This window comes from Echinops telfairi, unplaced genomic scaffold (assembly GCF_000313985.2).
Source record: "Echinops telfairi isolate 266 unplaced genomic scaffold, ASM31398v2 ScPeMD7_2;HRSCAF=8, whole genome shotgun sequence".
NCBI classification, from domain to species: Eukaryota; Metazoa; Chordata; class Mammalia; order Afrosoricida; family Tenrecidae; genus Echinops; species Echinops telfairi.
In genome coordinates, this window is record NW_022103898.1 from 75,863,614 (window position 1) to 75,887,036 (window position 23,423).

The 23,423-nt window shown below is 53.6% G+C and overlaps 2 protein-coding genes across 10 annotated transcripts; one reads left to right on the forward strand and one right to left on the reverse strand.

Moving 5' to 3' along the window:
• The first annotated feature begins 1,888 nt into the window (after positions 1-1,888).
• DCTN2 (dynactin subunit 2) lies at positions 1,889-16,252 on the forward strand. Of its 3 annotated transcripts, XM_004700517.2 has the most exons (16): positions 1,889-2,072; positions 2,947-3,015; positions 6,535-6,543; positions 8,892-8,897; positions 11,765-11,861; positions 12,055-12,116; positions 12,352-12,450; positions 12,735-12,895; positions 13,087-13,237; positions 13,552-13,617; positions 13,834-13,872; positions 14,194-14,271; positions 14,362-14,433; positions 14,665-14,767; positions 14,875-14,966; positions 15,793-16,252. In XM_004700517.2, the coding sequence occupies exons 1-16, from the start codon at positions 2,037-2,039 to the stop codon at positions 15,877-15,879; spliced, it is 1,227 nt and encodes a 408-aa protein (XP_004700574.1). In that variant the 5' UTR covers positions 1,889-2,036; the 3' UTR covers positions 15,880-16,252. The 3 variants fall into 3 exon arrangements, with proteins under 3 accessions (XP_004700574.1, XP_004700575.1, XP_004700576.1); XM_004700518.4 differs by lacking the exon at positions 6,535-6,543; XM_004700519.1 differs by lacking the exons at positions 6,535-6,543; positions 8,892-8,897.
• Positions 16,253-16,410: 158 nt separating this feature from the next.
• MBD6 (methyl-CpG binding domain protein 6) lies at positions 16,411-23,331 on the reverse strand. 7 transcript variants are annotated; one of them, XR_006680199.1, is made up of 14 exons: positions 22,371-23,331; positions 22,039-22,175; positions 21,651-21,753; positions 21,376-21,538; positions 20,095-21,132; positions 19,257-19,918; positions 18,828-18,981; positions 18,505-18,674; positions 17,999-18,412; positions 17,835-17,902; positions 17,559-17,622; positions 17,247-17,416; positions 16,910-16,973; positions 16,411-16,625 (listed from the first exon to the last, which is right to left on the reverse strand). XR_006680199.1 is itself a non-coding variant. In XM_004700520.2 (12 exons), exons 2-12 carry the CDS (start codon positions 22,149-22,151, stop codon positions 17,342-17,344), a joined length of 3,009 nt encoding a protein of 1,002 aa, XP_004700577.1. In that variant the 5' UTR covers positions 22,152-22,175; positions 22,371-23,331; the 3' UTR covers positions 16,411-17,341. The 7 variants fall into 7 exon arrangements, 2 of the variants coding, with proteins under 2 accessions (XP_004700577.1, XP_045147648.1); XR_006680198.1 differs by having other exon boundaries at positions 17,171-17,416; XR_006680195.1 differs by having other exon boundaries at positions 16,411-16,973.
• Positions 23,332-23,423: the final 92 nt, after the last annotated feature.

The window sequence follows — 23,423 nt, forward strand, 5'->3', positions numbered from 1 at the left end:
AGGCTATTTCCACATATGTATTTACCTATGCCAAAAACATGTCCATGAATATAGTATAGTACAGAGGGAACAAAGTTATGAAAACTTCTTAGCCATAACCAAACACCTTGAGGGATTAAGTTGCTGGGCTTTTGGGTTCAGGAGCATAGTCTCAGTGAACACCACGATCAGTTGGGGTCTTAAAAACTTGTGAGCAGCTATCTAAGGTACAACTATTGGTCTCTCCCCACTGGAAGTAAAGGAGAGTGAGGAAAATCAAACATGCACGAAAACACTCAGTCTAAAGGACTGAAGGGCCACCAAGAACTAGATGGTGCCCGGCTAACACCACCGGCTGCTCAGAAAGAGACCACATTGCAAGGTCCTGAATAGGATTGTGGAAAAATATGAAACAAAACTCAAAAAAAAAGGTCTGTTGGTCAGATAGAGACTAGTGGAATCTCCCAGATTGTGGACCTTAATCACCCTTCAGGCCTGGAACTGCCCTCAACCGAACGGGCTCAATTTTCAGTCAAACAATACTAAACAACCCACTGCAATTGAGTTGATCCTTACTCACTTGTCGCAACCCTAGAGGACAAGGTAGAGGCGCTCGTGTGGGTTTCTGAGACTGTAATTCTTTAGGGGAGTATAAAGCCTCATCTTTCTCCCACAAAATGGCTGATGGTTTTGAGCTCTTGGGTTAGCTCCCCACCCCCATCCAGTAATGCATTATGTCACCAGGGCGCCTGTTAGTCAAACAATCAATAGGCAGGTCTGTAAGGTGAACAATAACACTAACGAGGTGTGTACTTCTTACATTAATCAACCATATGAGATCAAAAGGGCAGTATTTGTAGGAGGACAAAGTTCAGAAGGCAGATAGAGTTAGAAAAATGGAAATGGAAAACACAGGAAGGGAGTGGAAAAGTGATGCTACATTGTGGGGTTCAAAATCAATGACTTGAAATAAGATGTGTGTGACTTAATAAAAAAGTTGACTTGCTCTGTAAACCTTCGCCCAATTAACTATTTTTTAAAATGTATTTTAAGGGAGGAAAATCTGTCTTTCATTATGAGTTCTTAATTTTATACTGACGTACTTACTTGAAAAAATTAAAATGTAGAAATTAATGTTTATCCGCAGAAGAGTGTGCTTTTGTCATTACTTCCAATTTTATCCAACTGTGAAACTCAAAAGTCTGAAAACTTAGCTTACAGAGTGTGGTCGGACAGAAACGGAGCCACTACTTTCCTATCACATGAACTTTCAAATATAATCGCTAAATTTAGAGAAGAAATACAATAAACAGGATGCTCCACTAGGTTGTTTTTTTTTTTTTTTGCTTCACTAAGTTTTAATTTCAGATAGCTAACAATTTTTGTGTATGTACCAAATATGGGAGGGTACTACTCACACTAAAAATTATTCGTTGTTTTTCTGAAATTCGGATTCACTAAGCGTCCTGTATTTTATCTGACAGCCCTAACTTAGGAAGATTACGTTTCCATTTCTAAAATACATTAAGAGTTTACTAAATTTTACTAGTTTTTGAAGCCCTAGCTGTTGCCACAAGACTAGTTGTAATTTTTAAGTTAATGACTTAAATTCTGGTGGCCCAATATATTCACCTGAAAAATAGGATATATAAAAGCTCTCTCTCAGACTTGATGTAAAGCATAGGAAGAAAATAAGTGTGAAACAGCACCCTAGGGCGTGTCATTTTCATTCCTCGCCCAAGACAAATCCTGTCAAAACTACATATCCCACAATCCCAGGAGGCGTTTCCCCTCCACCCCCCGCGTTACTTCATTCCCTGGCCTCGTTCTCGCCAATCTGGGCGTCGCCAGGGGCCGTGGTATCGGGCTATTCTCGCGATCTTTGCTTTACCCTTCGGCTGTGCTTTAATGTCGCGAGATTTCCAGGTCCTCCACCTCCTTCGCCTCTCCCTTTGCTGCCGCCTTAACCCGGGACCCGGACTCAGCCGCTCCCCTATCCGAACACCAACCCCGGCTCCACTGAAGCCCCGGTCCCCCAACCCTGCCTCGCCGCCGCCATGGCGGACCCTAAATACGCCGACCTTCCCGGCATTGTGAGTACAGGGCCGGCCCCGGCTCCCCAGGACCGCGCTTCGACCTCTCTAGGACCCCCGCCAGACGCCCACCCACAACCCCTCCCGCCCGAAGCCCCACCTCCGCCCCCACGGCGCGTGCCCCTTACTCCCCGACCGGCCGCCGCACCTTCCGGACTCCTCCCACCCGCCTGGGCGCTGGCTGTCAGATGGCGCCCCAGGCCCCCTCTCTGCCGGGAACCGGTTCCCTGGCCCTGAAATCGTTTCTGGTCTCTACCCCTTGTGCATCAGTGTTTCCACCTGTGTAGACACCTCCCCTGCCGCTCTGAATCCCCCACAAGACCTCCATCTTCTCACCCTACCCCAGAACATAAACTCCAGGCCTCTTGGTGATGGTTTGTTTCCCTCCTGCCAAGGAAGAGGTTCAGGTGGCAGAACTTTGCTGTGTCAGAGGGAACCTCTGCCCTGCGGGAACCTGCCCCTCCCTTCCCCCCTGCATATGAGCCCCTGTGCACTCTCATGGTGCGGCCCTGTCGGTCTCTGTGAAGTGGGGCTTGGGACACAGGGCCTTGGTCCTGACTCACTCTCCTTGTACCAGGGTAGTGGTGTACCCAGTCTAATTTCAGGGTAGCCCTCATCTACGGTCGACCTTACGATTAATGTTAGGGACACCCCCTCACCCAGATTTAGGGTTAACATTTTTGTCATCATTTCATACCCCCGGTTTGCCAACAGTTCCCAGGTGCCTTTGCTGGCACCACCCCTACCCTGCAATGATGTGCAGGGTCCTGATGTTAGAGCCTGATTCCCTGTTGTGTATTCAAGTGGTGGGAGAAGGGCTGGTGGGGGGTATGGCTGGGTGGTGAAGTCTGGTGATCACCACTTCTCCCTGCAGGCCAGGAACGAGCCAGATGTTTATGAAACCCACGACCTTCCTGAGGATGATCAAGCCGAATTTGATGCGGTAAGACTGTGTGCTGCCTCAGGACGCCTCTGGCCCCTGACATCCTTCCTCAAGGAGGCCCTTTCTCTCCTCTGGCAAGCCACAGTAATAAGTGGGTATGCCAACCCCGGACTAGGTGGTTTGTAGGTTTCAGGACTTCCAGACACGGCATGGGGCCTATAACCACCAATAAACCATGCCAGGAAAGAAGAGGTCAGTTGAAGTACAACCAAGAAGACCTCTTCGCAAAGCTCTGATCTTTGGGCCTTTTGAATCTCAAAACAGGTTTGGGGCAAGGGTCTTAGATCCCTCAGTTCTAGTCTATGATGATCAATCATGAAGCCTGAGCACTTGTAACATTAATCACGTGTGAGGTTAAGACTAAGCCTGTTAGTTTGCGAAGTATTTCCCAATATACATAGGAAATAGATGAGGGCTTCTTAAATTTTTTCCACTCTTGACCCCTTTGATAAGCCTGAGAAATTTGTACCACCGGCGAGCGCTGCCAGAGACACCTCCGATTCACTAGGTGTTTGTTTTTGAATTAATTTTTGGTTGTGCATTCAGGAACGTTTTTTCTGTTGCCGAATTTTTCACAATGCCATATGGGATCGTGACCCACGTTTGAGCTACATGAGGGATCGGCACACTTTTGAGACGAGCCAATCCTGTCCCTCACAACAATTTAAAAATTATTCAACAGCCATACATGTACTTTTACAGACAAATGAAATCACCATTATCTGAATAATAGTCTTAAAATTTTTTCCAGTTTTACTTCAGAGCCAGGTGTGCGTACCGAAAGAGCAGTCTGCTGGCCCCTGAGCTAGACTCTGAGGTGTGGAAGAATATTGGATATGGATAGTCACTATCCATTGGGCAAAGAGTAATGAAACGATTTGGAGAGAGAAAGGGGCCCGGGAAGCACGAGATAAGTTTGAGGAAGAACATACATCATTCACCTCAGCAGAAAAGAGACCCTTTTCAGATCCCGAGAGAAATCTAGGCTGCGGAGGAGAAACGGGATAGTGATGGGTGGGTTTGAAGCAGGAGAGGGACCCTGAGCATTGTTCATTGGATGTGTTGACTTTTGTGCAATGCAGAGGAAGGAAGAAGCAGCCCTGCCCTCCAGGACCCCCCACCCCACCCCCACTAATGGGGGAGGTAGGATACATATAGGAAACATGGAAGAAAAACCAAAATTGAGTGAATGAAAAGCAACATAGTAGGAACTATGTATGTAAGTGCCACCGGGGATGGGCAAAGTTCTCTGAGCATATTAGAGGGTCTATTTCAGGGTCTCTTACTTCTAGAGAGAGCTGGGCTGGCGTCACACTGGTGGTGTGAAGTCTGACCAGGAGGCAGAAGGCAGGCTTACTGCGCTTGTCTGCAAGTCCTGTGGCTATGTCTGTGGGCTGGTTAATTCTGGGGAACTCTGGTTGCTGGCTTATAATGTATGGCTTGGCGTACTCACTTATCCTTTATTTGATTTCCCCCTGTGGAAGTGGTTCCCACTCTGGGGAACACCTTCCCTGTCCCCTCTCTCAGTGGTGTGTGCCTTGTGGCTTCTGTACCTGCTGGCATGCCAATCTGTCCCCCAAGCTTGAGTATCTGGAAATCAATGCAGAATAATGGCGTTGCCCAAGGACCTGGCTGTGCACCTGTCAGTCCGCGAGGCATTGTATTAGGAAGCTGCCTCTGGCCTCAGTGGGTGTTGGTGTGGGTGCTGAGAACTTCACTGTACTGCCACCGATCAGATCCTACTCTAGTCTGGCCTTGGCCTCTTCCTTCATGGCAGGGTAGTGAATGGAACTTTGTTAGCTTGTCCATGACAGAAACAAAAGGTTAGTATCGAAGCAGTCCCCTTTTCAGACCAAAAAATGAGACAAAGCAAAACAATGTAACTTTCCTTCTAAAGGAACCGAGAGATCTCTACATAAAAAGAAGGTGACACGCATTGCAGGCATTGTAGAGCCTTTGCCTGCAATTGGCTATTTGGTTCTTGAGTCACTGATGGGGTGCTGTCTAGTGGGGTGGCTGATGGGAAGAGAGGACGCTGAAGTGTTCGTGCTTGTGGCATGTTGCCCAGGACACTGGCATAGCAGTGCTGGGGCCTGGACGGTGACTGCAGGAGGAACCGCATGGCCTCCATCACCTCAGGCTCCACTAAGTGGCTCTCCATCACTCTGGAGGAGTAAATGGGATGGGGCACCTTCAGCTGCTTCAGGAGCCCTGGGGCTGAGACGATTCCCAGTGTCAGCTAATAGGCATGTCCCAGGGGACTTTAGGGAGGGCTGCTTTCGGGAAGTCAGCAGAGTAATGGCTTTGCTGCTGGTCCTGAAAGCGATGATGCACAAGTGCCTTAGACAAGCCAGAGCCCTCTTTGTCTCTGAGGTCTGGATCCTTGCCCGCCGCCCATTGATCCCCTTCACCATCCCAGGTCCTAGCACAGGTGACAAGTGCACATGACCATTGTTGTGGCTGAACCAGAAGTTTCCGGTCACCTCATTAGCTCCCGGCAACAGCATTCTCTGTTTTAGTCTCCAGATTGTTTTCAACTTTATTTAATTTACTTTTAAAAAATAAGTAATAGATACCCCATAGCACAAGAGATTCAAGTCTACATAGTAAACAATCTCTCCCGCCCCTGCCCACTACCGCTTCCCTGGAGCTAACCCATCCCGATCCAATCCCTTGGAAAATCTTCCAGAAGATGTCTAGATTTTTATTTTTAAAACAGGTAGCAGTGACTCTCACTGTCCGACAACCTCCTGCCTGCCTTGGATTTCTCCACTCCAGAAGAAATTAGGCTATCAATGTAGAATGTATTCTCTAATGCCCATGAAGAGTTTAATTGCTACTTCAATTTATGAATAAAACTTTTTCATTTTCACAGTGGAGAAGAGGGAAAAAATTGATAAAGAATTGGAATTTTCCAATAGACAATCCCAATTTTTCTACTGCTTTAAAGCAGTTCTAGCAGGAAATAAAATATTCCAAGACAGGAGTAGGGCAAAAACAAAAACTGAGCAGTCTAGCCCCTTTTGCCTCCATCTGGGAGGATCTCTTCCCTGCATTTTAGACACTTCCAGATTAAGGGGGGTGATGGGTTTGTTTGGAAACAGGTCTTAAGATGTCTGATCAGGAAAGTTCGTTCCCCCATGGGATTCCTATGCCCCTGGGCCACAGCCTGCCTGGAGTCTGCATGACAGCCTGCTCCTGACTTTTGAACTATTGAAGCAGGGAGTGGCAAACGGAAAACCTCCCTCAAAACAGCATTTAGTTTCTCCCCTGCACCCTAGGACGGGGAAATGACCTAGCTCACACTTGGTGGCTCCCTGGCAGAAGCTTCTCCAATGGGTCCATAGTGCTGGTTACCAGCAGCCTGAGATGAGAAGCAATAGGTTCCCTTCCTTAGAGTCTGGGGTATTGTAGAGTACGCTTGATTGTGTTCATTGACTGTTGCCACACTTGAACTTACCTGAGTTTTTCCTAATGCTTCCCCCATCCTCCCTCCTCACCACCTTGCCTGGACACTAGTTTGCACAAGTAAGCCCATTCGATGCTTCTTCTTTGCATGTTATTTTTTCATCTGCCATCTTGCATGCAATGCTCTGCCACTGTGCTCTTGTGGTTAATCGTTTTCTGTTCCAGTAAATGTCTAGCTGGGGCTTGCTGGCCTCAAAGATCATTGATCAAGTGTAGCGTACACCTCAGGTCCATGAATCACCGTGTCGTTCCCTTGTGAGATCTGCAAAATAAAACTGTCCAGTGAAGGGTGGGATGGAGACATGGAGGCTCTGAATGCCATGGAAGAGGAGGCATTGAAGGCAGGAGTCTGAGGCAGCTCTCCCTTCTCCTCAGACTGGAGTAGAATGAGAGAAACGTCACAACCCTTCTTGGGTGGAGGACAACCACAGCCATCACTTCTAATTGCTTCTTGATTCTCCCTGGGCCGGAAATGCATCCCCCTTCCCCCCCTTGTGCTGAGCCTTTAGGGTAGGCGGGGAGAAGGCTGGTGTTGTATACAGTTGTTAGATAACAAGCACTTGGGTGGTTGGGACTTCAGAAGTCTCTGCTTCCTCACCCCTCCTTGAGAAATGGAAGGATAGCCAGCATTGTGTGGACCCATTCTGGACAGTTCTGTTGGACAGCATATTTATCCTTCTTCTCATCGTGATTCTGAATGAAGCCCAGCACCCCACCCCCACCCCCACATAGCTTGGGCTCAGAGCCAGAACAGGCTCAGAGAGCAGCAGTGGCCGCCTCTCTCTGATTGAGAACCTCGGGTCTTACCCTCTTAGTTACAGCCACTTAGCCCAGCAGCCCAGGGGAGTCTGGGAGTCCATTAGTGAGCGGGACTGGGAGGCAGGAACCAGGTAAGCTGGTACCTGTGATCAGAGCACCTGGGATTTTGCCATCAAGGTGACTGTGGTAGACTAGGTTTCCATGGTGACTGTTATTAATCCAGGTTGCAGGAATTATGCATATAACACTCCCACAGACCTGGAGGTGGTATATACAAACTAATACGCCACTTTTTCCTTGTCTTTGATTTTCTGCCTTCCCATTTGGCTTGTTCTGTATGATTTGAAATTGAATTTGTGGCCCATTGTCCTCTCTCTGCTTGGGTTTTTCCCAAGTAAGAGAAAAGACGGAAGTGTGCATCTTCCCTCGTGTGTTTTGCATGTGTGCCCCTGTGCTTCCAGCCAGCTGCCCCGCTGTGCGGAAACATCCCAGCCCTGGCCGCAGCCCCTGGAGCCCCCGCTACCCCAGACTAAAGGACCCTGATAACAGACCGTGACAGGCACATCTGTGCTGTGGTGCCTTAGTCCACCATAGGCTTGCTTAGGCACATCAGCACCCCTAGCCCTCGGACACCTTCGTCTGCTCGTCGGAGGGCTCCTGGAGAGGCAGGGCACACAGCTGCAGGTGTTGAGCAGCTGTACCTGGAACTGGAGGCCTTCTCTGTGCCCCTACATTAAACCGAGACCCCCTAGAGGGACCTCCCTCTTGTGCACACCCAGCCTCTGTGAAGCTTAGGAGCTGAGGGCTAAAGACACATGTTCTGCATACGGCTGGGAGCTCTCGTGCTAGCCCGACATGGCAGGATTGCTCAGCACCCCTCGGCGGAAGGGTAAATTGCCACCCCCATGGAAATGGATACCAATAGGCCAGGCTGCAGGAGACCGGGATTTGTCAGGACAACAGGCAGTAAGAATGGGCTGGAATTCAGTACTTCGTATTTCTTGAAACTCACCATCTGTAGCTGACATTCGAGTCTGCCTAACCTGAATCAAACCACCCCACCCACGAGCACTGGCATCTTGTACCTGAAGCTGCCATCCGAATTGCTGATTCTCCTCAACCTTGAGGAGCCAGGAGACAGCAAGCTGGTGCTGTGACTGAGGAAGGGGAGCTCCCCACCTCGAGAAGTACGAGCCCTCTGTCAGCTCCAGGTCCTCGGACGCTCCTTAGTCTCTGCTTCATACTCTGCCATCTCCACAGCCTCCCAGCCACCTCAGCCTCTTCTCCCTGCGCTGTGCTGCTCATGTCACTCACTAGCTTGTGGCAGCTAACGACTAGCTCTCATGACCCTCACTTGCTGTCACTAACGGCAAAGCTTCAGGACATCCTCACCACCAGAAAGGAAAGGGTCCTACGCTCTCCTTTCTCTTGGGGTATGTGGGGACCCCAGTGGGAATTTCTTGGTTCCACAATGTTGCTAGGCTCCCCAGGGGCCCTGTGGTGTGTGGTGTGTTTGAAGACTGTCATGTAGTGCATGTGACAATTTGCTAATAACAATTTTGTCTTTTTTTCCTCCCCTCCCTTACCCCCTCCCCCACTCCCTTTCCTTTTAACTTTTTTGATTTTCTCACCTCTGGGGAAACCGCAAGGAGCTGGTAAGAAGCTTGACCTTCCGTCTGCTTTTTTAACGGGGTATGCTCGAATGGGCAGTGGTTTTTCTGTCCCGGAGTCTCACCTCAGCCTTCCATCCTTCTGTTCCATGTCACCTCCAGCTGACCACCTTTCCATCACACAGATCACTGTCGTGACACTGTCCCCACCCACATCCCAGATCTAGACACTGGCGGAGTAGGTGCCACTGGAGGACTGGCCTGTGCTGCCCACTTGGGTCTTCTGGGGCCACACCCTCAGAGAGGCACCACGTGGATGCTAGCAGCAGGCAGCCCTCTTGACCCAGGACATGCTCCTACCGCAGCAGGGAATTGTGGGGAGAAAGAGCTGCCTATTCCTCTTGCTTCCTGGACCCTCTGAAATGCACTCTCTGTGTTTGCCCATTTTTACTCCACCCGTCCCTGTTTAAGCTCCCTGAACCGCAGAAAGTTGATGGTTTGAACCCACCCAACAGCACTGAAAGAAAGACCTGGTGATCTGTAACGATTCCGCCCAGAAAGCCCCATGGAGTCCAGTGTGCCTTACAGTGTATTCATGCGCTCGCCAGGAGTCAGACTGGACTCGTCTGCAATAGCTTTGGTTTGGTTTGGGATTCCCTATTTAGGAAAAGGAGCCCTGGTGGCATAGTGGGTTCGGGTATGCATTGGGCTGCTAACTGCAAAGTCAAAAGTTCAAACCCACCGATGGTTCAAACCACCAAAAGAGCTGCTTGTTCGTGGAGAAAAGTGAGGCTTTCTGCCCCCATAAGGTCTCACAGGCGCCCTACCCTGCCCTACAGGGTTGCTGAGTCAAAATTGACTCCAGGGCACGGAGTTTGGTTGTTTGTTTTCATTTAGCCAAATAAGAAAATGTCTTCAGCTGCACAGTGCCTGGCCCATAATAAGGGCTTAACAAACGGTAGCTCTGCGTAATTTCTGTTCTTGGTCTCTAGGTTCTTTGTAAAAGGAAGGTTTGGTTCTCACAGGGAGAGCTCAAGGAAGATAGTTGTGGACAGATAAACACGCAGTAGAGGGGCCCCTCCTCGCCAGCTCCTGGTCACAGTGGATTAAGCCTTGGACTGCTGAGCTAAATTCAGGGTTGGCTGCTTCCCTAAGACTTAGTGTCTTAGAACCCTTAAGGGAACAGTTCGGTGCTCTCCTGCAGGGTTGTTATGAGTTGGAAACAACTCCGTGGCAGTAGGTGTGGGAGTTTGAAGGCGTGTGTGTGTGTGTGTGTGTGTGTGTGTGTGTGTGTGTGTCAGAGATTAAAAATCACAGAGCTAATGACTTGAGACTTAATTGGCACATGGGACATTGAGTCCTTTCGTTATCCCTTATCTTTAGCTTTCCCCCCTCTGCCCAGCCCTTCTTTGAAGAAGAGCAAATGATCCAGGGTAATAGCTTCTCATTTCCTCTCCCTACTGATTAGAGAGGAAAGTTTGTTTTCACTTGGAGTAGAACAAACGTGAACGATGGGGCTTCCTTCTCTTTACTCTCAGTGCCCTACTTTGTCTTGCCCCTCCGTATGCACCCGCCACAGAGGTCCTCAGGCCAGACTGTGTATTAGACTTGCCGGGTAGCTCTTTAACCTAGCCTGCTGCACTGCTCCCACTGCAGAACAATACAAGTTGGGATTTACAGAGGAGGGCCTAGGCTTTCCTGTCCACCTCCCTTCCTCCTCTCCTTCCTTCCTCGACACTAATGTGCAGCCACTGTCCTGGTTGAGGGAGAGAAGACGCGTTCTGCCTTTCTCCTGTGGAGCAGGTCTCTAACGGGTCACCAAGAGCTGCCAGCGACCGGACGGTAACTGACACTAACTGTAGCAGGTAGAGATGTTTTTCCTGACCACACAGGTTGCCTGGTCTCGCTCTCCCTACTGTCGGAACCCTAAAGAAAGCTTTCTGGTTTCTGACGACAGAAAGACAGACATGCAGTCAGGAGGGCCCGGGCCCGGTGGTGGTCTTAAAATCTGGACAGGAAGTAAATAATACAAAGAGAGCCTGTCTGCATCCATTTCCGGGGTGCAGTCTTTCACATTCCCTTCCTATCTGCCTATGTGGGGAGCGCTTCAGTGCTTGAGGCTCATGGGGGGAGGGAGGGAGGGGAAGAGGCAGGGCCGTAGTTTCTGCCTGGAAAGAAGGATGCTGGCTGTCTCCGTGTCAGGGCCTGCAGGCAGGCCCAGCCCAAGGTGCTTTTGCAAGTAGATGTTGTTTGCACTCCTTGCTTTTACGATAGCCCTTAAAAAAAATCCAAAAACCCATCATCATCGTCCAGTCAGCCTTGCCTCTCCTCACACCCTGCCTCCCTGGCGTCACAGCAACCTCAGCTGGGTGCTGGGTCAGTCCTTTTGCCAGTCTTCCTCTCTCTCAGCTGTGCCTGCCGTTTAGTGGGCTGAAAGTCCTGCCGTTCACGCTCAGATCATTGACCTAATTGTCTGCCTCTCCTCCTCTTTCCCTGCAGCAGGGATGGGAGGGTGGCTTTAAGATGGGCTTTTGGGAGGGGGAGGTTAAACGAGGTCAGATTGGTCTCTTGCCTAGAGGAGGGCCTGATGTGTGCCAGATAATTCTGGGAGGGTCCACTTGGATGGGGTGGAGAGTGGGGAGTCTTATGTACAGAGTGGGTGGGGAGGTGAGGCTGCTCAAGGGCCAGTTGGATCGGGGTGTTAATATTTATACAACTGAGACTCCAGATTAAGCAGGAAGTTTCCGTTTCCTAGGCTGAGCCTGGGTTGGCCGCTCTCAATGGAGCTGCCCTCCTTTCCCATTGGAAACATAGGAACCCAGTCTCCTATTAAAGTTGGGGGATTTTGTGGGCTTGGGAAGCTCTAGGTGGAGAGTGATTCTGCCCCTGGTCCGAGTCACCGATTTCTACAGGAGGAGCTGACGAGCACAAGTGTGGAGCACATCATTGTCAATCCCAACGCTGCCTACGACAAGTTCAAGGACAAGAGAGTGGGGACAAAGGGACTTGGTGAGCCTGGGCTAGAAGGTGGGTGGGGAGAAGCCTGGAGGGACGTATGAAAAGTGGCTTCCTATCCTCAGGTCCTAGGGACTCTTGTTTTGGGGATCTCTCTCATGTAGATCCCCGGGGGAAGCCTTCAGGGGAACCTGGGACTTCCCTGAGCTGAGGGCAGTCCCTCAGTTTCCCTTCCCCCCTCTGGCAGATTTCTCAGATCGTATTGGAAAAACCAAGAGGACGGGATATGAATCTGGCGATTATGAGATGGTTTGTTGTGGATGTGTGTTGAGGGGTGGTATGGGGGCCCCCTCTAGCTGACAAGGGAGATAAGGGGACACCGTGGAGAATCTGAGTTCCTCTCTGATCAGGCGTCCTGCCAAACCCAGTAGGATGCAATTGAGAACAGTGCCCCCCGATGTTTGTTCTGGAGCTTATTAACCTGGTGTAGCTCGGGGTTCCTTTTCGTGAGAGACATACCATCACACCTGTATTTGCTCCTCAGCTTGGAGAGGGCCTGGGAGTAAAGGAGACACCCCAGCAAAAGTACCAGCGACTACTGCATGAGGTCCAAGAGCTGACAACTGAAGTTGAGCAAATCAAAGTAACTGAACCCTTCTCTCTTTGCTATGACTGAGCCGCCATTGCTCCCTGAAATGCCTAGCTGGAGTCAGATTCCCCGAGCTGCTGGGGTGGGGGTGGGGAGCCTGACTTGAGTTCGGGAACACACATGATTATATTCAGTGTAACACGTTGGTGCGCCCCCATCCTGATGGACCATTCAGCTAACGACCGTTCAGCCACAGTTGTCCTTCAGGCTCTCGGTCCATTTTCTTCGACGGATCCTGTCTTGCCTCCTCACTGTCTCCTTACCTCTTTTTATACCAGACAACAGTGAAGGAGTCGGCCGCTGAGGAGAAGCTGACCCCTGTGGTGCTGGCTAAGCAGCTGGCAGCCCTAAAGCAGCAGCTGGTTGCTTCCCACCTAGAGAAGCTGCTGGGACCAGAGGCTGCCATCAACCTCACTGACCCCGATGGGGCTCTGGCTAAGTGGGTCCCCTGCGTTGTTAGACAACCATTACTAGCTGGGGCTGTGGAGGGACTTGGCCAGCTATTGGCAGGGGTGCTAAGGAGAGAGGGGCCCGGCTGTTCCTTCATTTGGGCTCTGAAGCCAAAGTGAGGATGTGTCTGGGCACGGCCACATTCTGCAAGTCACGACCTCCCCTGGTCTCCTGACCTAGGCGCCTGCTGCTGCAGCTGGAAGCAACAAAGAACAGCAAAGGAGCTGGCTCAGGGGGAAAGACTGCTGGCGGGGCCCTTCCAGAGAGTAGCCTTGTTACGTATGAACTTCATTCTCGGCCTGAGCAGGACAAGTTCTCTCAGGCTGCCAAAGTACGTACGTATGTAGGTGGCCTTAGGCCGGGGTAGGATGAATCTTGACCTCCAGACACTCCTGCCTCCCTCGGAGGGATCAGCCCTGGAAAGAGGGTGCTAGGAATGCTGCTCCTTCCACTTCTCATTCTCTCCACCTGCTCGGTTAAGATTTTAAGGTCCAGGCTAGGGGTGTGTTCAGGGAAAAGAGACCCTAAGGGATGTGGGTGGGGGTGGGGGAGAGGAGGCAAACCAAGAAGAGCAGGATGTCAGGCTTCCCCCTGCAGCAGCAGGCAGGTGGATGGTGCATCTCACCCCGCCCCCACCCCCACCAGGTTGCAGAACTTGAGAAGCGTCTGACAGAGCTGGAAGCAGCTGTACGCTGTGATCAGGATGCTCAGGTCAGGTGCTGCCTTATACTTAATCTGAACCTCAGGTCCTGCACTCCTAGTCCAAGGTCCACAGCATTCCACATAGGCCTGGGCGGAGGCAGGAGGGGCTGCAGTGAACAGGGGTTCAGCCAGTGGGTTGCCAGCTGGAACCAGAAAGGGTAGGAGAATGGAGTTGTCATGTGGAGATGTACGGGCCACTGATTTCTTCCTTCTCTTTTCCACCAGAACCCCCTTTCTGCAGGTCTACAGGGAGCCTGTCTTATGGTGAGTGTGGAAGGAACCGAGTGTTTGTGGAGTAGGATGGGATACTGGAATTTGGTTTCCCTTAAGGGTTGTTTTTGCATCTGCTGGTGGCACCAAGGTTATGCATGTAGAGAACCAGCGCCAGAATGTTCACTAACAGAAAGCCTTGACACTTGACTCCCATAAAGAGTCACAGCTTGGGAACCCTTAGGCGCCAGTCCCCCTTGCCCCAAAGGCCTCAGAGCTGGAATTGACATGGCGGCACCTCCTAGCAGCAACTAGACATTAACAGATAACTGCCCTGCCCCCTCCACGTGCCCCCACCCCCCCACCCCGCCCCAGGAGACGGTGGAGTTGTTGCAAGCAAAGGTGAACGCCCTGGACCTTGCAGTTTTGGACCAAGTGGAGGCCCGGCTGCAGGTATTAGTGGAAGGCAGACTGGATCATGGGTGGCTTAGGTTTGAAAGCTCTGGGTCCCCTTACTCCCAGCCTTGCAACCTGTGTTTTCAGAGTGTCCTGGGAAAGGTGAATGAGATTGCCAAGCATAAAGCCTCTGTGGAGGATGCAGACACACAAAGCAAGGTCAGGAAGATGCCTCTCCCTCTCCCCCCTTGCTGCCACTCGTTGAAGCCAGGCCTTACTTGATAGTCGCGGTAAAACATGGGAGCAGTGCAGCCTCAGGCCTGTCTTCATGGAGGAAAAACAGCCCTTCTCTCTGCCTAGCAGACTCCTTCCCACCCCAGTGAAATGGCAGCCAGTGTCTGCTTCACCAAAAAACCTCAGTCCACCCCGTGGCTGTTCCTGTCCCTCCAGGTGCACCAGCTCTATGAAACCGTACAGCGCTGGAGCCCTCTCGCCTCCACCCTTCCTGAGTTGGTGCAGAGACTCGTCTCCATCAAGCAGTTGCATGAGCAAGGTGGGCAGCCGCTGCCAGGGGTGAGAAAAGGCATGGAAAGTGGGCCACTTTGGTCCTCCTCCCACAGATTCTAGTCATAAGCATATCCTTCTTGCCCTCTTTTCTAGCCATGCAGTTTGGTCAACTTCTGACACACTTGGACACCACCCAGCAGCTGATTGCTAGTTCCCTCAAGGACAACACCTCTCTTCTGACACAGGTGTGCACGCCTTTACCCCTCAGCCACCTCCCTGCCCTGGCTCTGCCTCCCAAGGTTCTGCCTCACTCTCTTGCAGCCTGCTAGCATGGCAGAGGTTTAGTTTAAGTGTGTACACTGTCACTCAGTGATTCTAAGACATTGGGTGACTTAACCCGTGAACTTCCTCCTGCCCATCTGAAAGTGACACCTCAACACATGGTCAAACTACAGGGTTGAATAAGTACCTGTTATTCCTACAGAGGCTCCCCTGTACTTGACGCTCCCTGGGGTCCTCACCCAGGTTCTCCTTTCTACCTTGGAAAGAATACAGGCTTTGAAATCAGGAACCTGGCTCCAGCCTGGTTCTGCTCCTTCCTTCCTGACCTGAGTGGGCAATGAGCCTCACTGTCTTCCTTCATGCCTGGGCCATGCCCAGCCTGTAGCGGCTCCTTGGATTCTCTGGGAAGCACTCTTCTTAGTGCTGGAGGGAGCTTGAAACACAAGAGACCAGCATCACAGAGCCAGAGAGAAATGAATCAATCTTAGGAGGTTTTTGAGCCAGTAAAACCCTCATTTCAACAAAATATCTTTTGGCACTCTATTACACAAAACAGACCAATGCATTATACTGGTCAAAGTCACGGGGAGCGTTCTTAAAAGCCCTCCCCTCCTTCTTGAGTTAGCCTCATACATACTACTATTCCAAGGAGAGCTTGAAAACGGCTCTCACAAACGTCCCACGGCCCCGTAGCTGTTTCCAACTCGGCGAGTCTGAGGATGTCTTCGGTCTTCGTCCAGGTGCCCCGTGCACCAGGGCCTGGCAAGTCAAACTTCTGTCACTTTCTAGGTGCAGACCACCATGCGTGAAAACCTGGCCACAGTTGAGGGGAACGTTGCCAGCATTGACGAGCGGATGAAGAAGCTGGGAAAGTGAGCACCTTTGGGAGAAGGGGACCATGACGAGTCCCAATCCCTGTGACCTCAGTTAACAGCGTCCGTAGGGCTGTCCCAGCAGTGGTTTCCTTATAACTCTAACTCTCCCATCCTCATCTCATTTGATACTTGGGGGCAAGGGGTTCTTCTTGCATGTGGGGTGTGTACTCCTCCCCTATTGAATACAGAATGGTAATTGGTTGATATTTGATAGTGGTCTCCCCATGGGCCCCAGGAATGAGGTTGTGGGTCCAGCCCACGCCAGCTCCTGTCCACTATGCCTGGTGTAGGGAAGGGTTGGGTCCTGTCCTCCAGCACAGCTTCTGTGGCCGATTGTACAGATGTTTCCAACTATTAAATGCTGTTGTACTCTGTGTGCCCTCTGCTTGGTTTCCTGGAGGAAGAGGCAGCACTGAGAGACAGACGTGTTCACAAACATGATAGGTGAGCTAAGCCGCTCTCCCACAAGAGGAAGATTTGAAATGCAACCTGTTCTCAACAACAACAACAAAAATGAGTACAGAGACAGAGCCAGAATTTCAAAATATTCTCATCTGTTAAATTAAGAGTGTCTCCCATAGAAAAGCAGTGGAGGCCCCACAGGGCAAGTACAAAACAGAATTAAAACTCCCAAGGGTCTTGTCTTTACAAAAGAAAAGGCAGGAGGCAGCCCCTGGACAGCTGGTCATGCTGGCTGCTCCGGTTGGACCACGTTGCATAATCCTCGGTCGCATCATCACAATGTCTCTGAGCATTCAGGATGGGGGAGAAGGGGCAGTGTAGTGTGTATGGAGGAGAGGCCCAGGGGCTGCTCTTTGCCCTCTGACCCCCTTTTTAAAATCCCAGAAGAAAAGTCAGGCATGGGGGTGGGGAGGGGACGGGACGGGACCTGGCTACACCTTGAAATGAGGCTATGTGTTTCCAAAACCTGGGGACAGGTTCAGAGGGGATCTGTGCTTTGAGCAACCTGAGCCAGAGACAGAGGGGTGTTGGAGGGGGAGGGAGGACGCATGATGCTTATTGCTTTGTACCTTTCACTGGGAAGGAGGGCAGCAGCCAACAGTAGCTCACAGGTTTGTAAACTGAGCCTGTTGGCTTTAAGAAGGGAGGCAATGAAGTCCAATTAAATATAAGAGTCATTTGTGCAAAAATAACTTAAACAAATAAAAGACCTGGGGAAGGGGGAGTTCCCCTTAGCGCCTGGTGGGGAGACGGCCATATACCAGCCCCCCCCCCGCCCCCAGGCCTTTTCAGTGACATGGCTTTGGAGGGGAAGGGGGGAGATTCCCTACCCCTTGCAGTGGCTCAGGATGGGATTGTAGGGGAAGGGGTCGCGTTTGTGCTCCGAGTGAGGAGGAGTGCCCCCACCCACTGTCCACAGGTGCAGGTGGCCGGCAGGGACTCCCAAGGCTCAGCACTCAGCTCTCCCCAATCAGGGTCAGATCCAGCTCCAGGTATGGCTGCTACGGGGCCAGTTTCCTCCTCTTGTTTTTGGCAGGACGGCCAGGGCGGGCACGTGGAGGCAGAGGGACAGCCGCCTGGACGGGCAAGGTTGAAGGAAATCAAGGCAAAGCCTTCATACCTCCCTTCTCCCTCTAGCTCTTCCCCCCCACCACCCCCACCGCACATACCCACCCTCCCGTGCTGGCCAGTGCGGCTCACTGAGCTGACAACACTTACGCGAGTCACGGGGCTGGGTTCCAAGGTAACATCCTGGCGAGAGCTACTGCTGTTTCGCGTGGGGCTGCAATGAGGGCAGAAGTGATCAGGACCACCGCCCCCAGCAGGTTTCAGAGTCTGGTGGACCCTTTTCTACATCTGGCTCAGTAAAGGCACAATACCATCCTTATTTATAATGAAATAAGACTCTGCCCTGTTGGAAGGTCACTCTTTGAACATTCTGTACACGTACACATTAGGCAAAAGACAGGGTTGGAGAAGAGACCCAGCACTCACTTGTATTTTCTCCTCCGGCCTCGACGAGACTTTCTGACCGCCCCAGGAGGCACCTGGGGAAAGATGGACTGGATGTGTGGGACAAGTTAGAAAAGGCACCATGCCGGCCCCGCCCCCGCCCCTGCCCCTGTCCTCCAGCCATGCCCCTATCACTCTGTACTCACCTTAAGCTCCTCAGAATAGGGCCCAGGAGGGGCTGGGTCCTTGGGCTCAGCACCCTCTTCAGCTAGCTCCCCATTATGTTGCCAGTGGTGGGTCCTTCTTGGGGACCGTTCCATTTGTCCATTGAAGCTACCACGTGCCCCCCATTTAAGGGCCAGTCGGCCAGGTTCCCTCCGGCTGCCAGGCTTTCGGCCCCGGCCTGGCCTGGCTTCACCATTAATGCCCCTAAGTCCCCCTCCTCCCCGCCGGCCCCGCTTTCCTGACCCCCTCCCAGTGAGCAGCTCAGCGACTGGGGGGTCAGGAGAGCCATGGGGTGGGGCTAAGGCACTGAGGGGAGGCCGGGCAGGCTCCGGTTCAAGGGCTGAGGTGGGGCTCTCAGCGGGCAAACGGGGGGCTTCCGACTGCTCAGGAGGGAGCTGGAGGCAAAAAAATAAAATCGGAGTCTCAAGCCCTCTGCTACTGTAACTCAAGAGGAGGGGGTGTGGGAAAGCGCACATCCACTCCTCACCTGGAGACTCTGTAGTAGGCAGGCTAGGGGACTAGATGCTTCTGAGAGGGGTGGGGGAGCTCCCCCCCCAGGGAGGAGCTGCAATCCCAGCTGGCCGGAGAGAAGAGGGCCAGGAGGCTGCAACAGGCTGGAGAGGGTCCCAGGGCTGCTGGTCAGTGAAGACAGGTCACCTGCAGAAGTGCAAGTCAGGGCTCTCCACAGCAGCCTGAGCCAGTGGCCGAGACTGCTGCCCCACTCCCTCCACCCAGGCTCTCCACAGAGTGGCACTGCACCCCCACCCCCCCTTCTTGGCTTTCACACCCAGCGTCTTCCCTCAGACTCACCCAGCAGGCTGGCACTCAGCAGAGGGCTAAGGAGTTGGGAGGGTCTCCCTGAGTTGGAGGGGGCCTTGCCCAGAGAGGAGGCCCCCGGGTCAGTAGTTGCCGTGGTGACACTGGAGGTAGGTGGTCCAGGTTGGGGGGCACTCAGTACACAGGGCTAAGGAGAGAGAACTGGTGTTGCCCGCACGTGTAACATAACTCAGATAGTCGTTCATCCACAATCTCTCTGAAGGCTCCCAGGAGGTAGGCCATGCTTATTCAACACAGACCTGAGTTCCTGCTGCCATCCTACCCCCAGCCAAGAAGGAACCCCTGGCCCCCACCCCCACCCAAAGGCCCTGAGGAAGAGCTCTGGCAGGAAACCAACCCCTTTGATCCCCAGCTCCCTTCTCTGATTCTACCTCCCTTGTGTCCCACTCACCCCATCCTCACCTGGGGGGGTGTCCCCGAGGGGGGATCCAGGCTGGCAGCCAGCAGCGCGGAATTTAAAGCTATGAGGGTGGGGGGGGCTGAAAGTGGGGGGAAGAGGAGGGGGGGCAGGTCTCCCAAACCTGAAAATGGCTCCCCACTTGGACCCCCGGCTCCCTCTGCAGACCCCTCCCCATCCCCAGCTGTGGGGCCCAGGGCCAAGAGAGGCAGGAAAGAGGCAAGGAGGTTGCTAGGAGGGGCGGAAGGGGGCGGAAGGAGGTCTGAGGAGGGTGGTGGAAGCAAGGAAGCCACCAAAAGCGAAGGTCCTTCAGGCTCGCCGGGGGCTAAGGGAGGGCCAGGTCCTCCAGGTGGGGGTAGCAGGGGCTCCGGGGGAGGCTGCCCCCCTCCCCCAGCCAGCATGCCAAATAAACTGTGGCTGAGCAAGGGAGAAGGTGGAGGCTGCCCTAGACTCAGAGGGAGAGGCAGGGCCCCCAGCATCCCTGGGAAGCCAGCTCCACTCAGCGCCAGGCCCTGCTCAGGGCTGGGGAAAGGGAAGGCTTCCCCACCGGCTAGGGAAGGTAGAGGGCAGGCTGGGCCCACCCCCATCCCAAATCCCTCTGATGGGCTTTGAAGCACAGGGCTGGGGACCACAGGGGCTTTGGAGGCAGCTGGTGGGGCAGGGGCACCTGTAAAGGAAGGCACAGATTCAGCTCAAGGGAAGCTCTTTTTCACAGGACCTGAAGAACCCACCTCCCTGCCCCCAACCCAGCAAACCCAACCAAGGACTCTCAACTCGCCCTAAACACCTTGCCTCCTCTCCCACCCACAGTGAGGAAGGCATCCATGACCCTCATGTACCTACCTGGCACACTGCTGAGGCTGCCACTGGTGGTCCCAGGCAGGGAGGGCTGGATGGGGTGCCTGGGCTGGGGAGGGCTCCCTGAGGAGAGGGTTGGGGGAGGAGGAAGGTGTGCATCTGACCCCAAAAGGTTAAAGCTTCCATCAGAGTGGGAAGGGCCAGGGGTGGATAGTCCCAGCAGGGACAACACAGAGGGGAGGATTGGTTGGGATGGCTCTGTGTAAGGAAAAGGTTGGGGGGCAAGAGCAGGGGCCCGAGGGCGGCTCCTTCTGGGTGTCTGAGGGCCTCCACCCTCCAGTAATCGCAGTACAGTTGGTGGTCGGCGGGGCCGACGCTGCGGAGGATGGGGTGATGAGGAGTGGGCAGCTGAGGGTGCCTGGGCACGGGGCCGGCGGCCCTGTAAAGTGCTGGGAGGGGGTAGTGGGGGGTGCTGTGCCTTGGCTGCCGCAGAGAGTAGGTTGCTAGCGAGGAAGGGAGATGCCCTGGGCCCTTCCACCGTGGAGGCCCCTCCCAGGGGTCCCAGGACCAAGGGCAGGTGCATAGTGGCTGAAGACACTGGTGGCTGAGTGGCAGGACCAGAGGGGGCAGGGAGATTATTGCTGGAGGGCAGAGGAGGAGTAGTTAAGGCATCACTACAGTGGAAAGGAGGGTCAGAAGGGGGTGAGGAGGAGGCATGGGGGGCTGGAGGAGAGCCCAGGTCTGGGGGCACCAGGCTGGATAGGAGGGTAGCCCCCCAGTTGTATGAGGGGGCATTGAGGCTGATAGCAGGTGGAGGAGGTGGGGCTGGAGAGGGGGCATTGCCCCTGGGGAGGAAACAGGGGCTGCTGCCCCCCGAGGGAACAGGGTCAGGAAGCCTCGGTGGTAGGAAGAGCCCTGGGGGACCTGCCAGGGCAGGGAAGGCCTGGGGGACAGAGGGAGGTTCAGAGGGAAGGGAGCCGGGGCCCCCATTAAGTGGGGCTGCAGGAGGAACTCTGCAAGGGGGGCGGATAGGGGGGGGGCCTGGGGACACAGTGTGGAACATTTGGGGGCTTTCTCCTTCTCCTGCAATCAATGAGAAACAAAGGATCAGTCTGAGGCACCCCTTTCCAGAACTCCCTTTTGTTTTCAGTTTTCAGTCTCAGGGCCCCTAAATTCTCCCCCTCCCTACTGGATCCTCTCCCCATGCCCGGCCCTGCCCTGATGGCTATGCTCCACTCCAGGATCCCTCTCCAAGCTCCTCCCACCTTCCTTTTCCTAAGCCTTTAGGGTTTTCCTCAGTCCTCCCCAAAAGTACAGAGGGCTCACCAGGAGAAGAGTGTGAGCAGGTGGTCTCCATGCTGCGGTACAGGGTTGCCATAGCAACAGCTTTCCTCCGGTGGTTGCACAGCTTGGTCATGTCCTCTTCTGATGCTGGCCCCACCCCAGCCCCACCCAGGGTCACCGGGGCCAAAGGGTCAAAGTTGAAAACCTATAAGGCAGAGGGCAAGGGCAAAGACCCTGAGAAGGGCTGCCATGGTTAGTGACTGGCAGGAGGTCTTTGGCTTAGCCCCATAGCCTCTGGCACCCCCCACCATGCTGACCTTAGGGATATTGAGTGGACACTCCAGACCGCACTTGCAGGTCCCATCACTGAGGAGGTAGCTCCGGGTTTGCTCCAAGGAAGACAGCTCGGTGCCACTTGGGCTGAGAGGGCACAAGGTCAGGAGATTAGAGTTAGTAGGCACCAGATCCAGAAACGTTCCTACAGGGCAGTCTGTAACACAGTCAAGACTTCCTCAGGAGCCCTTGGGTGGCAGGGCAGAGGGTAAGGGGTGCAGGAAGAGGCAGGGCCGAGAGGGGGCAGCCTGGTTCCCAGGGATGGAGATGGTGATGGAGGGCAAGAAGGCCAAGGAAGGAAGAACAAGAGTCATGACCAGAGGGCAGCAGTAGCCTGGGTGGACAGCACTTAGGGCAGGGGAAAACTCCTACCTGATATAGAGCACAGCACCCTCTCGAACACAGCGCTGCCAGCCAACAGGGACAGACGTGGCCACCGGGCCCCCAGCTCTGTCTGCTCCACTGCTCTCATTGCCCCCATTCATTGTGTGTAATCAGCTCCCACGTGCCTGATAACACAGACATCCGTGTGGGCACCAGCAGGACTGAGCTGGCCTGGGTACCTGAGGGAGTGCTCTGAGAAGGCAAAGGTTGTGGGAAGACCCAAGAAAGCTGGGGGGAGGGGAGCGCCAGAGTGGCGAGAGGAAGCCTCAGAGCTGGGAGGAAGACTAAAGGGGAGACCTCTTCCACACAGCCATGGCTACCTGAACATCTCTGCAAACATTGTGGAGGCCAATCTAAAGCCAGGGCCGCCTGCTTAGCCCACACCTACAATACAAGAGAGAAGAGGGAGGCTGTCAGGAAGTTGCCCACCACCTCAGGAGGGCACCACAATCCAGAGTTTTCTCAAGGGAACCATCAATCCTTATGGATGTGAGCAAAGTGAATCTGCTGGCCGAGTGAGCTGAGCCCACAGCCATTCTTTCCAAGCCCAGTCCCGAGGGCCCTGTGGGCCAGAGCCCCCACTCGCGGGAAGCAGCAATCGGAGCCCTACCCTTAGGTCCATGAACAGCAAGGCTCCTTTGTCCCACCAGGGCCAGGAGACCTGAACCACCAGGAGTGTGGACAAATTCCCATGATGCCAGGGCACTAGAAGTTCCCCCATGCATCTGTTCCCTCCCCCAAGAGCATATAAAAAGTCCAGATTGCCTAGCAGGTCACCCAGCACTTGCAGGGCTGCCCCCCCAGGTGGTACCTGCAGCACTCCCCCGGTGCCTGCTACATTAGACAACCACTGATCTAGATCATTTGGGTCTTCTTGGGAGACATCGGAGTCACAGCCCTGTCTTCTCTCCCAGAATCCTGAGAAGCTCCTGCTTTGCCCCAACACCGATGGTAAGGGGACTCAGATTCTCCTGTCCCACTGGCTCCAAATTAGCTCCGAGTGACTTCCCTCTGCTATGCGGGGACGCCCCTTAAGTGTGCAAGTAGCCCCGCAAGCTCGCCGTCGCTCCCACACCACACTGGAGGCTTCCAAACTTTCCCTCTCATAACAAGGCGCCCTGTCACCCCTGCCTGCTTCCCTTAGCTTGAGGAGGAGGGGAAGGCGCACGAAGTAGGAAGGAACTTGGGGAGAGGACAGGGCGGTGGGTGGGCGAAACACTAAGGGGAGGGAGGTGAAGAAGGCAGAAGTCAGGCTCTGGGAGGAGGGTTGGCGGCAGCAGGTGAGGGCGGGGGAGTGGGGATGAGGCCAGGCAAAGGGGCCGAAAGGACGCGGAGGGGCAGAGGGTAGGGACTGAAGGGAGAGTAGGGGGAGG

Coding starts and splice junctions, on each gene's coding strand:
- MBD6 (XM_045291713.1), bottom strand. CDS start 22,151: ATGAATGGGGGCAATGAGAGCAGTGGAGCAGACAGAGCTGGGGGCCCG. Junction 21,754..22,038: donor GGTGCTGTGCTCTATATCAG/GTAGGAGTTTTC, acceptor GTGCCCTCTCAG/CCCAAGTGGCACCGAGCTGT. Junction 19,919..20,094: donor CAGCCTCAGCAGTGTGCCAG/GTAGGTACATGA, acceptor CTTCCTTTACAG/GTGCCCCTGCCCCACCAGCT.
- DCTN2 (XM_004700517.2), top strand. CDS start 2,037: ATGGCGGACCCTAAATACGCCGACCTTCCCGGCATT. Junction 12,117..12,351: donor AATCTGGCGATTATGAGATG/GTTTGTTGTGGA, acceptor TTTGCTCCTCAG/CTTGGAGAGGGCCTGGGAGT. Junction 12,896..13,086: donor CCCGATGGGGCTCTGGCTAA/GTGGGTCCCCTG, acceptor CTCCTGACCTAG/GCGCCTGCTGCTGCAGCTGG.